Raw genomic sequence first — 14,873 nt, forward strand, 5'->3', positions numbered from 1 at the left:
TTGAGTTGGGAAAGAATAAAGTGCTGGGGGAGAAGACCCCGATGACAAAATAAAAATTTAGAAATAAAAATAAAAAAATATTTTTACTTGATACTCTTATCATTTTTATTAAGAAAATTATTATTATATAAAAGATAACAATAATAATTAATCATGCCAATATCATCATTAGATGGGCCCAATGACTATATATATATATATATATATATATATATATATATATATATATATATATATATATATATGTTCTAGAATGATTTAACTTATTTATCAAGTTTTAGGAGAAAATATCATTGACATCTTCGTCAGTCCAACGTGGTCCGGATCCATGTGCATAGGATTATTCGAAGTGTCTCCGAGATGGATCCAAGATAGCTTCGAGGTGGTTCGGAGATGCAGATGTCGAATTCTTGATGTGGAAGTATTATGCTCTCAATGTGAAAGAATTATGCTCCCAAAGTGGCACATGCATGAAGACTAGGGATGCAGATGTCGAACTCTTGATGTGGAAGTATTATGCTCTCAAGGTGAAAGAATTATGCTCCCAAAGTGGCACATGCATGAAGATTAGGGTCCGAGGAGATTTTTTGACATGGTCTCTTCGATGCTCAAGTTAATAATATGTTATCTCTAAACGTGGGTTTGAGTAGTTTGAGAAAAAAAAAAGAGTCATTCCTCTATTTTTTTTATTTTAGATATGTTTTTATACCTTGAAGGAGGGGAAGAAAGTTTGTGATATCCTTCTCCTTATCATTAAGGAAGAGAATGAAGCTTAGAAATGCCTTTCTTATCATAAAGGAAGAGAATGACGTTTGTGATTACTTTCTTTACCATTATTGAATGAGAAGAAAGCTTGTATTTCTCTATTTGGAATATTTGTACACTTAGGTGGATGGAAAATGACTTGATGAATGTGATCCGGCATTGGAGCATTTGAAATCTCATCTTGCAGGTTAAGTTCTCCTGAATTAGATGTCTCAAGTACATTAGATCTTGTATCCCCGTCGTGGCGAAATTATTTATAGCGCGGGTTGAGTTTTCGTGACTCATGCATCTTAGGCGCATTTGGCTTTGCACATTCGTCATAACGAATATATTTTAGCACGAGTCAAATTTTTCTGACTCAAGCATCTTGGGTGCATTTGACCTTATACCTCCATCATAACAGATTTATCTTGGCATGGGTCGAACTTTCTCGACTCATGCATCTTATGCACATTTGGCCTTATGCCTCCGTCGTATCTAATTTATCTTAATGTAAGTCAGGTTTCTGAACTCATACATTTTGGGCCCATTTGACCTTGCGCCTCCATCGTAGTAGATTTATCTTAGTATGGGTCGTATTCCCGACTCAATATCTTGGGCGCATTTGGTCTTGTTTATTTTAGCATAGGTTAGGTTTTCTCGACTTACGTGTTTTTAATATGCATTTAGCTTTGCGCCTCTATTATAATAGATTTATCTTAGTGTGTTAGATTTTCTCGACTCACACGTTTTAAGCGTAGTTGAGGGTGATGGGACCTTGTAAGCTCTCCCACATAATGTAGTTCGCGAGGGCGTCAATTAGGGTGGGCTTGCTAGAGCCATTTATCCCAACACCGTGAATATCTCCCCTTCTTCCGCCTCGCCAAAGATGGAATTCAACAGTATCTCGATCCTAGATATCACCTATGGCGGCCTAAGGCCGATGGCGGGGTTGAAGGCGAGGCCATTCTTTCATAAGAGTGATAGCTTCCGATGGTTCTTCACGTCGTACGAATGATTAATGGAGACGAGGACAAAGGGGACGGAGGTAGAAGACCAAGTAGTTGCCAACATCACCTATGGGGCTGAAGTCATTAATCTCGAGGACATGGTGCTCCGAGAAGGCATAGTTATCGCTATGAGCATCGTTGAGGTACTTGAAGAGCTAGCCAAGGGTAATGGACTTACTGTCGTTGTCACTTATAGAGTCCTAGTTTGGTGTTAGCTCGGGGGTTGTGTGATGAAGAGTTGCCCTCTTGGCATTCAATTGGGGGCTATGGTGGCCAAGTAGGTCATCACAATCGATGTCCTCGGCCAACCATCAGGGAGGATCATCGATCGAACAAGAATAACTTATCCATAAATCGAGGCATGGTATCGCTTCGATATCCCTTTTTATCTTGTTAGAGTCTCCTGTTGGGCTAATTGTAGCAAGAGCAAAATAACAGCTTACATCATGCCCATAAAAAATGATCAGGTAGCTCGAGTTTGTCCCTGGGGTTGAGGGCCTTGGGTCATTGAACAAACGTCGATGCTTTGTCAACATTTGTGCCGAGGTAGACATATCCACACATGGGAAGAATAACAATTACTCCTTAAGTAAAAGTACTATGGGTAGGAGGTGACGCCTTCTCACTAGTGTTCATTGAGAGGGTTGGTAGGCGAATGTTCTTGCAACATCAGGCCCTCATTCTAGTGCCAAACTGTTAGGAAAAAAATATCATTGATGTTTTGCTCAACCCGACGTGGTCCAGGCTCGTGTGAGTAGGATTGTCCGAAATATCTTCGAGGTTGTTCGGAGGTAGCTAGTGAAGGTGTCGAACTCCCGAGGTGGAAATATTGTGCTCCTGAGATAGTACATGCATGAAGACCAAGGTCGATGGAGGTTTCTTGACATAGTCTCACTGATGCTCAAGTTAGTAATCCGATATCCCTAATTGTGAGACCCAGTAGTTTGAGAAACGAGAGAGTCATTCTTCGATTTTTCTATTTAGGATGTATTTTTATACCTTGAAGAAGGGGAAAAAAGTTTATGATGTTCTTCCTTGTCATAAAGGAAGAAAATAAAGCTTAAAATTATTTCGTGTCTTTCTCAACACGATCGAATGATGGGTCTGATGCGGACGGCCTGCTTGCTTTACTCCACAGAACAAACCGACATATCGGCCGAAAGCCGAGACGCACGTTATGGCGGAGAAATGGGGGAAAAAGATCACGGCAGGCGGGCATCGAAAAGCGAGCGGGAGAAGAAAAGCGTGCCCAGTGCCTGAAATATTCGCTACCGACGGTTGCTTTCTCCAGGAATCGGAACCCTAAAACTTCGATTCAGGTATCCATCCTCATTTTTCATCCTCAAACTCGCCGTCTTTGTGTTTGTTCCTGAGAGTACTGAATCGTTCTTGGAATCGCCGAATCTGTGAAACCCTCTCCGGAAGCTTGATCTTTTTCTTGTCGCTTTTGTGGAAGTCTGAGTTTTGGCGATCTTTATGATGCATTTGTGCAGTGTTCCTCGTGTTTTTGACACGATAAAGCTTTTCTTTGCCCTCCGGTAGTCCGTTAGGGTTTGTTTTAGTCCAATCTAAACCTCATTCCATTGACACTGTTCGTTCTCCACTGTCAAAATCGTTGCTTTCCCCACATTCAAGTTTGAATTTTAGGTTTGTTCGCGAAGTTGCGCGCCAGCCGTCCATTTTCTTTGACTTTTTCGGTGAAGGGTTTGTTCTAATAACGCGGACATTAGGTTCTCTCGGCGTGGGAGATCAAGGGACTAGGGTTTTCTTATCTTCAGAACTGATACTTTCGTAGTGTTCTGCAAATGGAAGAGCGATCAAACTGTGCACCTCATTCTTGGAGCGAATCGGTCGTCTTGGATGTGAAGCCTTTGCGATCTTTGGCTCCCATGTATCCTGCCCCGCTTGGGCAGAAGAACACATTCTCCCCTCCCAATGCCCCTCCCTTTGTTTGTGTCACAACACCTTTTGGTTCCTTCACAACGGAGTCTGCGTTTCCTCCGGGCTTTTGTCCGCTTTTCCCATCTTTTGCTGCTTCTCATGACGTTAACCAGAAACCAGTGGATGTTAATTTTGTCAACGATGCAAATGGGTTTGCCCGTGCCTCGGAAGGTCCGGACATTAATGGTTCTCTGCACAACGCTTCACCATCTCCTTCCTTTCAGACGCCCCCTGCAGCCATCGTATCTTTTAACAAGGAGGAGCCGCTGGCTAGTGGTGCCTCCCCACCATCTGGCAGGACAATAAAGCGGTCCTCTTGCTCTAACAGCATTCACATTGGCAATTCAGAGACAGAGGGTAGTAACAAGAAAAAGATCAAAACTCGACGACCTAAAGCTACTGGCGGTGATTTATCACTGCTACCCTCTTCTTCACATGATCCCAGGGAGCTGGTGGAGGTTGTCCTTATGACATTTGATGCACTTCGCCGGAGGCTTATGCAATTAGATGAGTCGAAAAGGCTACGCCCAGACCTGAAAGCCGGGACCATAATGATGTCCAGTGATCTCCGAGCCAACATGGTAAAGCGGATAGGGCAGGTACCCGGTGTTGCGGTTGGAGATATTTTCTACTTTAGGATCGAGATGTGTTTGGTAGGATTGCATAGTCAGAGTGTTGCTGGAATTGATTACATGACAGCCAGGTTTGGCAATGAAGAAGACCCTGTGGCTCTTGGTGTTGTCTCCGCTGGTGTTTATGATAATGAGGAGGATAATGTGGATGTTCTGATTTACAGTGGTCAGGGAAGTTCTAGCAAGGATGACCAGAAGCTTGAAAGGGGTAATCTTGCTTTAGAAAAAAGCTTGCATAGGGCTAATGAGATTAGGGTCATTCGTAGTGCAAAGGATCCTTTTGTACTTAATGGTAAAATTTACGTCTATGATGGCCTGTATAAGATTCATGAGTCATGGGTGGAAAAAGGAAAGTCAGGCTTTAACACTTTCAAGTACAAGTTTCTGCGAGAGCCAGGGCAGCCTGATGGGATTGCAGTATGGAAAATGATTGAGAAATGGAAACAGAATCCATCGTCTAGAGCGCATGTAATTTTGCCCGACATATCTTCAGGTATTGAAAATATGCCTGTTTGTCTTGTCAATGACGTGGATGATGAGAAGGGACCTAGGTATTTTGCCTATTCCACTACTGTTAGTTATTCAAAACCTATTACTTCATCGAGACCTTTGCATTCTTGCATGTGCAATAGTGTCTGTATGCCAGGTGATTCTAATTGCTCTTGTCTCCACCAGAATGGTGGCTTTCTTCCTTACAGTTCAAATGGGATCCTTATCAGCTGTAAGCCTCTTATATATGAATGCTCTGTTTCCTGCCAGTGCCCTACAAACTGCCGAAACCGAGTTACGCAGAGAGGTGTTCAAGTCCACTTTGAGGTTTTTAGGACAAGGGACCGTGGATGGGGCCTCCGTTGTTGGGATGCTATTCGTGCTGGGACTTTCATCTGTGAATATGTAGGTGAAGTCACTGAGAGCATCCAAGGAGTTGAATATGAAGAAAATGACCATATCTTTCAGCCAAGACATGCTGACCAGGGTTTTAAGTGGAATTATGTGCCTGAGTTGTTGGGAGAACCTAGTAGTGTTGACCTGAGTGAGACTCCAAAACCCTTATCTTTCATCATTAACTCAAAAAACATGGGCAACATTTCTCGATTTATGAACCACAGTTGCTCACCTAATGTCTTTTGGCAGCCAGTTGTTCATGACCATGGTGATGATGGATTTCCACATATCATGTTTTTTGCAACAAAACATATTCCTCCTATGACAGAGTTAACATATGATTATGGTCCGAGTTCAGCTGAGATGGGGGATTATGTTCAATCCCGGAGAACAAAAGAATGCTTTTGTGGCTCAGTCAAGTGTAGAGGCTTTTTTGGCTGAAATTTTAGCCATATGAATGTACTATGTAAGGAGTAGAAAGTCAAAGATGATCAGAAATAGCTATCGTTTCAGTTGTTTGTTAATTAGCTATGTTTTTACCATCATATAATTTTCCTCAAATTCTATGTTTCATTTATCAGCTCCTTTGCTAGCAAATATCGTTTTGATTAATCATTTTCCTTTTTTTTCCATTTTGAGATTAGCATTATGAAATGCATCCTAGTCAAAAAGACTCCTTTGCTAGCAAATATCATTTTGATTAATCATTTTTCCTTTTTTTTTTCTCTTTCCATTTTGAGATTAGCATTATGAAATGCATCCTTAGTCAAAAAGACTCTTTTAAGATGTTTTTACTTTTGGTATGAGTGATTACCATGCCCCATTTATTGTTCATGTGATGCTTTTCGTTTCTGTGAGAGTGTGTACTGTATGATACTGTATTAAAAAAGAACCGCATTCCTTTTAGACATCATCTCGTTCAGTGGGATAGACAGGTATTCCTTTTCCGTTCAGGTTACCTTAATGATGATTTAGCAATGATTCGAAGTGTGTATGTTGAAATACTATTCTCTTTTCTTCCTGATAATTCATCTCATCATCATGCTTAGAATAAAATTATAAGCCTGCTGAATTGTGCTGTATGCTTTTTAGCCGCCTCTGTTGGGAAGGATCTCTATACTATTTTTTACCTTTGCGTAGTGCAAGTCATCTCCTGTGTTTATTTTTAATATTCATTCTATATAGATGACAGCATGATCTTTGTCATCTGTATAGATTTTTTTATCAAGACAACTTGAAAACCATGAAGATTTTCTTAAAGTTCTCTGAAGGAGGAGACATTTATAGATGATAGTTGTGATAATGAAAAGTAGCACTTTAATTATTGAAAGAATTTATAAAGATTTGATGAATGTACTTTTATTAAATTAAATGTTATTGATATTTTGGTTTCTTTCTTTTGACTCACAAGAACTTACGACCAATGATAAATGTTTTGCTTGAATTAACATATTTGTCTTAGGAATCTTATTATACCTTGGTAGCATAAGTTATTGCTGTGACTTCTAGTTGCGCGTCCTCGTTCTCTATCCAATTAGCTTATCGGATCAGGTGCAAATCCTAAATCTAGACCCGATGTATATATGTATATCTTTCACTCGTCAGTCGTCCAATAATTTCGGGTGACGATCCTCATTTGGATCCAGATGCTTAACGGACTTCAATGGGACCCGGAACCCGCCTGAACCATTCATTGCCGGTGTCTTCCTCCGTGCTGCTGCGAGTTGTGTGCTTGTTCGACTTGGTACGCTCGCCGCTCCACGACGCCAGCTGCCACATCACTGGTGAGGTGGTGTGGAGAAAGGCGTGACGCAACGGATCAGCACGTGCCGCTTCTCTATATTAAGCAGTCTCCTCGCACTCTCCACTCCCCGCGCGGCGTCTCGTCGTCGCGAAGCCCGGTAAAGAGTAGAACGAGTGAAGCGGGAACAAGAATAGAAAGCGCTCCGAATTCTTCCCTCCTCCCTTCGCTTCCTTGGGCGACTCTGATCAGATCGAGTCTTGCTCTCGATCTATCGGTTCCGAATCGGAGGCGCCGACCCGCGATTCTCGCTAGCTAGGTCTTGATCTTCCTTGGCCGGACCCGGTGAGTTGGATCTATCGCGATTCCCGATCCGCTTTTCTTCTATCGACCTAGAGATCCGTGTTTCGATCAGTTACATCTGTACCATAGTCTTGATCCTTTCGTTTCTCGATCTTGTAATTTTGTTCCATTCCGATACGATCTTGGGACGGGGTTCGGTTTGCGAGAAGAATTTTACGTGGTTTTAGTCGTTTTGATCTGAAATGGTGTCTAGACTTGTATTGACGAGCAATTGATGACGGCTCTGCGATTCAAGATTCAAGAAAGAGAGGGTTTCGTGGAGGGCTAAATGTAGAAGAGGGTGAAAGACAGGAAAGCGGTTCGAGATTTCAGACCATGCAACCCAGTGATATTTTAGCCTTCGAACTGGCCTCATCGGCATTTGTTACAATGTTCTTTTCATCGGTGGGTGTTAGGCTCCTTATTTCATCGACTTGTGTATATCAATTAGTTAGTTAGGTGACTTATCCTTATGATAAACACATTCTTGAAGATCTTTGAACGTGCTCGAACAGAATTCAATGTGGTCTTAGACAATTTGATCTGAAATGACTTTTAGACTTCTATTGACACGCAATTAATGACAAATCTGCGATTCAAGATTCAAGTGAAAGAGGGTTCCGTGGAGGGTGGGTTAAATGCAAGAGAGGGGGAAAGAGGGGAACGCGGTTCAAGATACGAATTTATGGTCTATATACCCTGCTTATCCGGACCATGCAACCCAGTGAATTGTGTCATTGAACCGTCGTGATTGGTGCATGTTATCATTTCTTTTGTGGGTGAGGCATTAGGTTTCTTATTTCATCATCGTGTGTATATCAATGCGTTTGTCTGGTGACCTTTCGTTCTAGTAAACACATTCTTGCATGATCTTTATCGGTATTTTATAATAATAGTTCCCTTAAGAGTTTTGCAAGGCATTTTAAGGCTTGCTTTTAAGTTGATTTTACATTAAGTTTATGTAAAACTTGTTGGTCAAGATTGAGTTGTCCGTTATGTCCGAGGGATGTGCACTAAAATCCATTCTGTGATAGTGTGTTGTATCTTGTTAATTTCTATTATTAAGTAAAATTACTTTGTCCACACATATAAACTAATTCTCTCTTGTCTGCTGGATATGATATGACACTCGAGTCTAACACAGAGGAAACTAAAGGCCTTTTGTCAATAGACTAGTGATGCCTGCATCAGTATTTAGATTACTTTCTGTACTTTAGCTCCTTTAAGGAACTTTCATGTGGGTATACGAGTAGAGAGTGTTCGGTGTACATACATCAAGAATAATGGATATTCAAGGAATCATAGATGATGACTCAGTAGCAGACAATAACAATTGATGGATTAAACTCTAATTGGTAATCTTAGAGATTCAAACTTTTTTGACAATTTAATAATGCTACTAGCGTGGTTGGATCATGCTATTCACTAAATTCAATGCTAAAATTTTTCTTTCTTATGCATTCACATGCATAATGCCTGCACTACTTTTTGCCATGTTCTTTTACATTTTATACACCTGACATTGTTTAAGCTGATGGTTTCTGATGTAGAGGCATGCATTTTGCAATGCACACTGTGGATCTTCTGAGAATAAATGCAATAAGGATTCCAAACAAGCAGAAAATATTGAACCTGCAAGCAATGCCAATAGGAAAGAAGCATTAGATGCAGCTGCTTGGATGTTTAATGCTGTGACATCTGTTGGAATTATTATGGTTAATAAGGCCCTAATGTCCACTCACAGATTCAACTTTGGTAAGCCCATAAGATATTTCTTTTTATATTTTTTTCACTTAATATTTAGGTCATCATATCTAACCATAATTTTGCAGCTTGCCAGACAGCAAGCAAATATCAATAGAATTCCAAGTACAACTTTTGCTGAGGGAATGCTCCTTGGTGAGAAGTATGTCAGATATTATGTTCTCTCTTTGATATTTCTGTTAATGGTTATAACCTTAGATATTAGCAGATTAATAGTTATTGACATTTTGTATCTTTTAATATGTATGCAAATTTGCATTAGGATACCTATTTTGACATGATGTCCTATCGCCTAATTTTCGATTGGCAGGTGATCTGTTCATTGTTAGTTTAAGAATTCTTCTCATTGTTTATTGTGTTTCTGAGGTTATGGTTTTTATAATGTTATTTTTTGCTCATTTCTGTGGGTGCCTTTTGTTCATACAAGGTTAATATATGTTTCAGCAAAGTGTTTCTTTCTCTAATATTTGTTTAATAATGTTAAATAATAAATTCCTTCAGCAATTTATCTTCACGGTAAGTTTTTAGTTTTTACGCAAATGATATTCCAGCATTTTTTTCAGTTAGTCCAATAAATGTGCACATTTTCAGTTTTTGTTTCATGTAGACCCACTGATTCAAGGTGCTTTTGTCTTCCAACTGCAACAAAATGGCTTTAACACCTTCCAAAAGGGTTATATCCGTCGATGAGTTGTGAAGAGTTTAACCATAGAGAATCTCTTAATGATCCCATCAAATAAGTGGGAGATTCGCTAAATCGTGAAAATTTACTCTGCCATAATGTGATGTGTTTCCAATGACAATAAAAAGTAACCCATCTAATAGTACTTAACGTCCAGAAAACTGCTAAATAAAATGTCCCAAGCAGAAATATCACAAGTATCACCATGTCCTGGGCTGTAGCAAGGAAAACTATAACTAAAATCCATTTATCTGGCATTAACTTGAAACCACGTGTATCTACAGCACCTTGTACATACACAATCATATGTACACACGGACATACATCACAGACATGGTAACTAGCTGTTTAAGTGTACTATTATTCTGAGCTATTGTTAACGATGGCCCTGATGAATGATATCTCAAATTTTTGCGTAAGCATGTTCTTGGAAGTGAGGGTGATGTCTAGAGAATGTCATCTAGGCCAAAGTCCACTTTCAGATTTAAAACTCTTCCTACTGTTTGGCCCCTGTTCCCTTATAGAAATTTGTTTCTTCAAGTAGAATAGTCTAAAGCCACTTCTAAGTTCTAACCAAATCAAGAATTGCCTCATCATAACCAATAATTGTAAATTCACAAACAAAATTGGTTCCATGTTGTAGGAATGATGTAATGATACATAAGGATCTGGCATCATAGGTGTTGCATGGACACAAACATGGAAATGGGATACGGATGTCTATTTGGATGTTTAACCTGGCAAGAGCAATAGGATTCATGGATACATATACTGTATTTGATTATAAAACTTAAAATATGTAATATTGAACAATATAATTTCATCTTTATCTAAGATTCAACAACTCAACATATAATTTGAAAATAACACAAAATTAAGATTATGTTAATGTTTCATTAGTTATGTCTTTCAGGTTTATCTATGACATTCAAAAATTAAAATTTATTTATCACCATGGGCATATCTAAAAAACTAAAATTCATTTGTGACTATCTTAGTATGTTTTGCTGATTTAGAGCAACAGCAAAATTGAGTGACTATCTTGATATGATGCTCAGGTCTCACTTACCTTTGATACTAGAAGAAACAGTTAGGGCAATTGTCGTGCTTGTTTTGAGTGGATATAAAAGAAAAGAGAACTGAAATCAAGAAAGGGAGAGGGAGAGCAATACCTTCTGCTATTTTGACTTCTAAATCTTTTTTTGATTGTGCTGTCTGTAACTGAAATCAAGAAAGGCAGAGGGAGAGCATTACCTTCTGCTGTATCGACTGCTAAATCTTTTTTTGATTGTGCTGTCTATTATAATTTTCTCTGTTAGTTGGCATCTTTTATGCTTCAACCCATTCTTGATAAGGGCCAAAAGTTACTTCTATTGTAGATGATTATCACAGTCATGCGAGTATTTGTGTCTTGAATATCAAGTATAAAACAGCTTTTAGCATTGGTGTGGTTGTTGCTCTAATTTAGGACGTGAAGAAATAACCTAAAAGGATCCAAACGTTTAATATGAATATGTGGACATGGTTCCAAATTAAAATATTTAAAGAATATTTTTAGAACATTTAAAGATATTCTTACAACAATCATATACACAAGGATCTTCAGTTTTTTAGATCAAAAGTTGCTCTATATTGTTTTAGGAAAATATTTTCCATTTTTAAATTATTAAAGCTAATTAATTTATTTTAAACTAACATCAATTATTTGAAATAATTAATTTATTTACATTTTTTGAATTTCGGCTTCGATATTCCTCGATCACAGACGAGTGGGGCATAGATCTCATGGTATGTCAGTGTGATCTATGCATGTTGAATTGGCATGAATTGATGCAAGCAAATGACAAGTTTTAGCATCACAGATATCATGTGCACTTTTGGTCTTTATCGTTGATTCATTGTGATTTTAAAAAGATTGTAATTGTTTTTCCCAAGTCATCAGGATCACCTTCTGCATTGCACGGTGTGTTTCGTGCCTAAATGATAACAAATATTGCCTCTTGTCATGGAATAAAAATTCTTGACATAATGGGGTATAAATTTTGTTGATACTTTCTCGTGTTACCATATATTCCTAAGATCCTATCTTTACTTTCAGGACAACTAATACTTAGCTTTGCATCAGAAGTTATAGGATGAGCTGTCTGCATTTGATTTTGATAGAGATTTCGTACTTGACACCATCCTTGAATGATATTTCGCTTTATTACTAGAAAAAATTTGTTTGTCCAAATGATTAGCATTGGATAAGTCATCTTGTATCTCTCAAGTCTGGCAGAACATCAGTTCAGATGACCACTCAAAATCTTCTGCTTGCTTAAATTTCCTGATGAAGCTTACTATGTGACCTGTTGTTGAAGCTTGCAGTCATTTATTTACTGCTGAAGACGTGGACCTTGTTCGATTGCATATAGTAAAAGACAATTTGAAGATAATGCAATGCATTTTGGTTTAAAATCCATTACTCTAGGGGCACAAACAAAGCTCAGCATAATGGTGGTGGTACTTGTAGGGATTGCTATCTGAACTGTTACTGATGTGAGTGTGAATGCCAGAGGACTGATAGCTGGAGTAATCAGATACGTATCTGAACTTTGTCATTCTTGTAATATAAAACTTGTAAAGCTTTCTCATTTACACTTGCAGTTATTGTTTTCTGATTATGTCTTGAATGGATTTTCAAGGATTCAGCAGTTTGTTGTATGAATGAATTTGACTTTCATTATGTCTCAATTATCCCTATGTCATTGTTGTTGCTGATGAATTAGATGCCTGCAACGAAGATGACAATATGGCCAGTCACTTCATTCCTTTACTTTATAAATCTTTGAAGTTTCTTTTGGTCTTTCGCTGTGACAGTTTTTCAAGTGCCATCGGAACCAACTTTTGTCAGTTCATCTGTATCGGAAGGTTTACGGCAGTGTCCTTTCAAGTGCTTGGGCACGTGAAGACTATCCTTCAAAGGCAGTTGTAGGCATGATGTGGTACGGTAGTGCCTCATCAAAACCATCGACAAACCTCAGAAGCATGGCCTGATCTCAGAACCAGCATTGACGACAAGGTATAAGCTTCACTTCTCCTTTCTCAATATTCCACATGTTGAATTGTGCTCGCATATTTCTCAATATTCCACATGTCAATAGCAAATTAGAGACGGGATATTAAAGACAAAATTACAGATTATTCAGTCGAATGACAACCTTTCTCTCATAATGACAAGAAAAAGTTGAAAACAGTTGAAACAGTTGAAAAATTCTAAGCGTAATAACAACATAGAAACAGTTGATGAAACCATTCACAGACAAAGAATCATCCACGTTGGCAAAAAAAAAAAAAGTATTATACATGGTAAATCCATCCAATATGAAACCATTCACCCCTTCACTATTCTATCTAAACAAAAGAATTATGATATTGGGACACAGATAATCACCTAAAACCACGATTACAACCTGCCATCCCATTCGTAGCAACATTGCTGTACAAACTTGTTACCCACTTCTCATCATCCCCATGTGGATCACAACGTAGAAGCTCAGTGAGTGCTATTTCACAGACAAGCTTTCAAAACCAGTAAAAAAGAGTTTTCCTCCCTGGTGACATATCCGTGTATCTGGGCCCTGCAAAGAATTCTATGACTGCTAGCCACATCAACGCTATATTCTCATGGGCTTTCTGTCCTGCGGCAGAGAAGGGACACTAAATTTAACCTTGGAGCACCATCACGGCTAGAATTTCTTGAAATAACACTTCCGTGCAAAACCATCTACTTGACTCGGAACTCATGCCTAAATAATGTCAGATTTTGGGTGAATTTATCTCTATTCTTCGACTCCAAACTTCTTGTGACATCAGCCATCAGCTTATCAAAACATAGTGAGAGGCGTTCTACTTGATCTGTAGGCTGCAAGTAAACAAGAAACGCTTTATCTAAATGCTGAATGATGAGACAACCACAGGTACTTAAACAATACATATAAATAAGAGACAAATTATCATCTGAACTGGCAGAAACTTCAGATGATGCAAATTATCTTAACATGACATATGCAAAATCCGAAAATCATATTTGAAAATCAAAAGAAGAGCCCCAAAATCATAGTTGAAAATCAAAAGAAGAGTCAAGTACCAAAAGACATCAAGACGATACTAGCGGTGATATCTTAAGGACCAATTAATGTCCGATTGATACATGAGGGCAATTGAGGGTGAAGCCTAGGAACAACAGTAAGAGGTTGCTCCTTTCGGACATAGGCAATAAAGGTTTAAGTTACAGACACCACTTTATCTTCAAGGGCAAAGCTGTGCACATCCGTAATACATAAGACCAACAAATATAGATGAAGGTCAAGCAAATTCTCACCTGAGAAGCCAAAATCTGGACTTTCAAATCATTGAACACCTGCAGAGAAACAGAGAATCAGACAATGGCAATATTGGCTAAAGAAAACAACAGCTGAAGAAACAAAAGACAATACTTGAATCATGTACTCCCGAATTACAAAAATAAAATACAAAAAACTAGCATGGAAAGGATGATGTCCTAAATGAGATATCTTTCAATATGAGAGAAAACGTGACATAGAGTGCATGTTCTGAATGAGTTGCACGTATTTTAGTTGCTTAAACAAAATTATTACATATTCCAACGAATATCTAAGTTGACCTATCCAGATGACCCAAAACCAGACCACTCCTGCGTTGAATAGTGCAAACTAAATGTCTCCTGTTTTTCCTTTTCATATTCTATCAGCACGTCAGTGTAGCAGCAGTCTGATGTGGGACCAGTACAAGGTCCAATACCATAATTATAAACAATGGTCATTACCATTCTTTCAATCTAAAACTCCAAAGGTCAATCCCTCTTCTGTTAATATCATTACTAGACTGAATGGGAATTTTGAAAAAGACAAATGGGCATTTTTGCATGCAAATACACATAAGTGTGAATATTTTACACACACACACATATATGGAACTACCATTAGAGGGACATGTATTAAACACAGACAATCATCAAATAGTAAAAATAATAAGGTGATTTGCCAAAATGATGGGAATATATTAAAGTTCCCTTACTAATCCTTGCGACTACTTAATCTGTATAAATAAAAGAGGATAAAGTGCTAGCA

The 14,873-nt window shown here is 38.5% G+C and overlaps 2 protein-coding genes across 8 annotated transcripts in view; one reads left to right on the top strand and one right to left on the bottom strand.

Annotated features, from left to right (window-relative positions):
• Positions 1–2,935: 2,935 nt before the first annotated feature.
• LOC135613102 (histone-lysine N-methyltransferase, H3 lysine-9 specific SUVH1-like) lies at positions 2,936–5,785 on the top strand. Of its 3 annotated transcripts, none has more exons than XM_065110102.1 (2): positions 2,936–3,073; positions 3,485–5,785. In XM_065110102.1, exon 2 carries the CDS (start codon positions 3,560–3,562, stop codon positions 5,651–5,653), a length of 2,094 nt encoding a protein of 697 aa, XP_064966174.1. In that variant the 5' UTR covers positions 2,936–3,073; positions 3,485–3,559; the 3' UTR covers positions 5,654–5,785. The 3 variants fall into 3 exon arrangements, with proteins under 3 accessions (XP_064966174.1, XP_064966173.1, XP_064966175.1); XM_065110101.1 differs by having other exon boundaries at positions 2,938–3,073; positions 3,402–5,785; XM_065110103.1 differs by having other exon boundaries at positions 2,939–3,073; positions 3,550–5,785.
• Positions 5,786–12,967: 7,182 nt separating this feature from the next.
• The window catches only part of LOC103986231 (uncharacterized), a 32,478-nt gene continuing 30,572 nt past the window's right edge, over positions 12,968–14,873 (bottom strand). For all 5 annotated transcript variants that reach the window (XR_010487214.1, XM_065110100.1, XM_065110099.1 and 2 more), the window contains 2 exons: positions 14,105–14,143; positions 12,968–13,645 (listed from right to left, as the gene is read on the bottom strand). Coding sequence is in view for 4 of the 5 variants with exons in the window: in XM_065110100.1 (XP_064966172.1) it covers positions 13,508–13,645; positions 14,105–14,143 (177 nt within the window). In the remaining variant the exon portion in view is untranslated. The remainder of the gene's footprint in view (positions 13,646–14,104; positions 14,144–14,873) is intronic.

This window comes from Musa acuminata, chromosome BXJ2-5, assembly GCF_036884655.1.
Source record: "Musa acuminata AAA Group cultivar baxijiao chromosome BXJ2-5, Cavendish_Baxijiao_AAA, whole genome shotgun sequence".
NCBI lineage: Eukaryota > Viridiplantae > Streptophyta > Magnoliopsida > Zingiberales > Musaceae > Musa > Musa acuminata.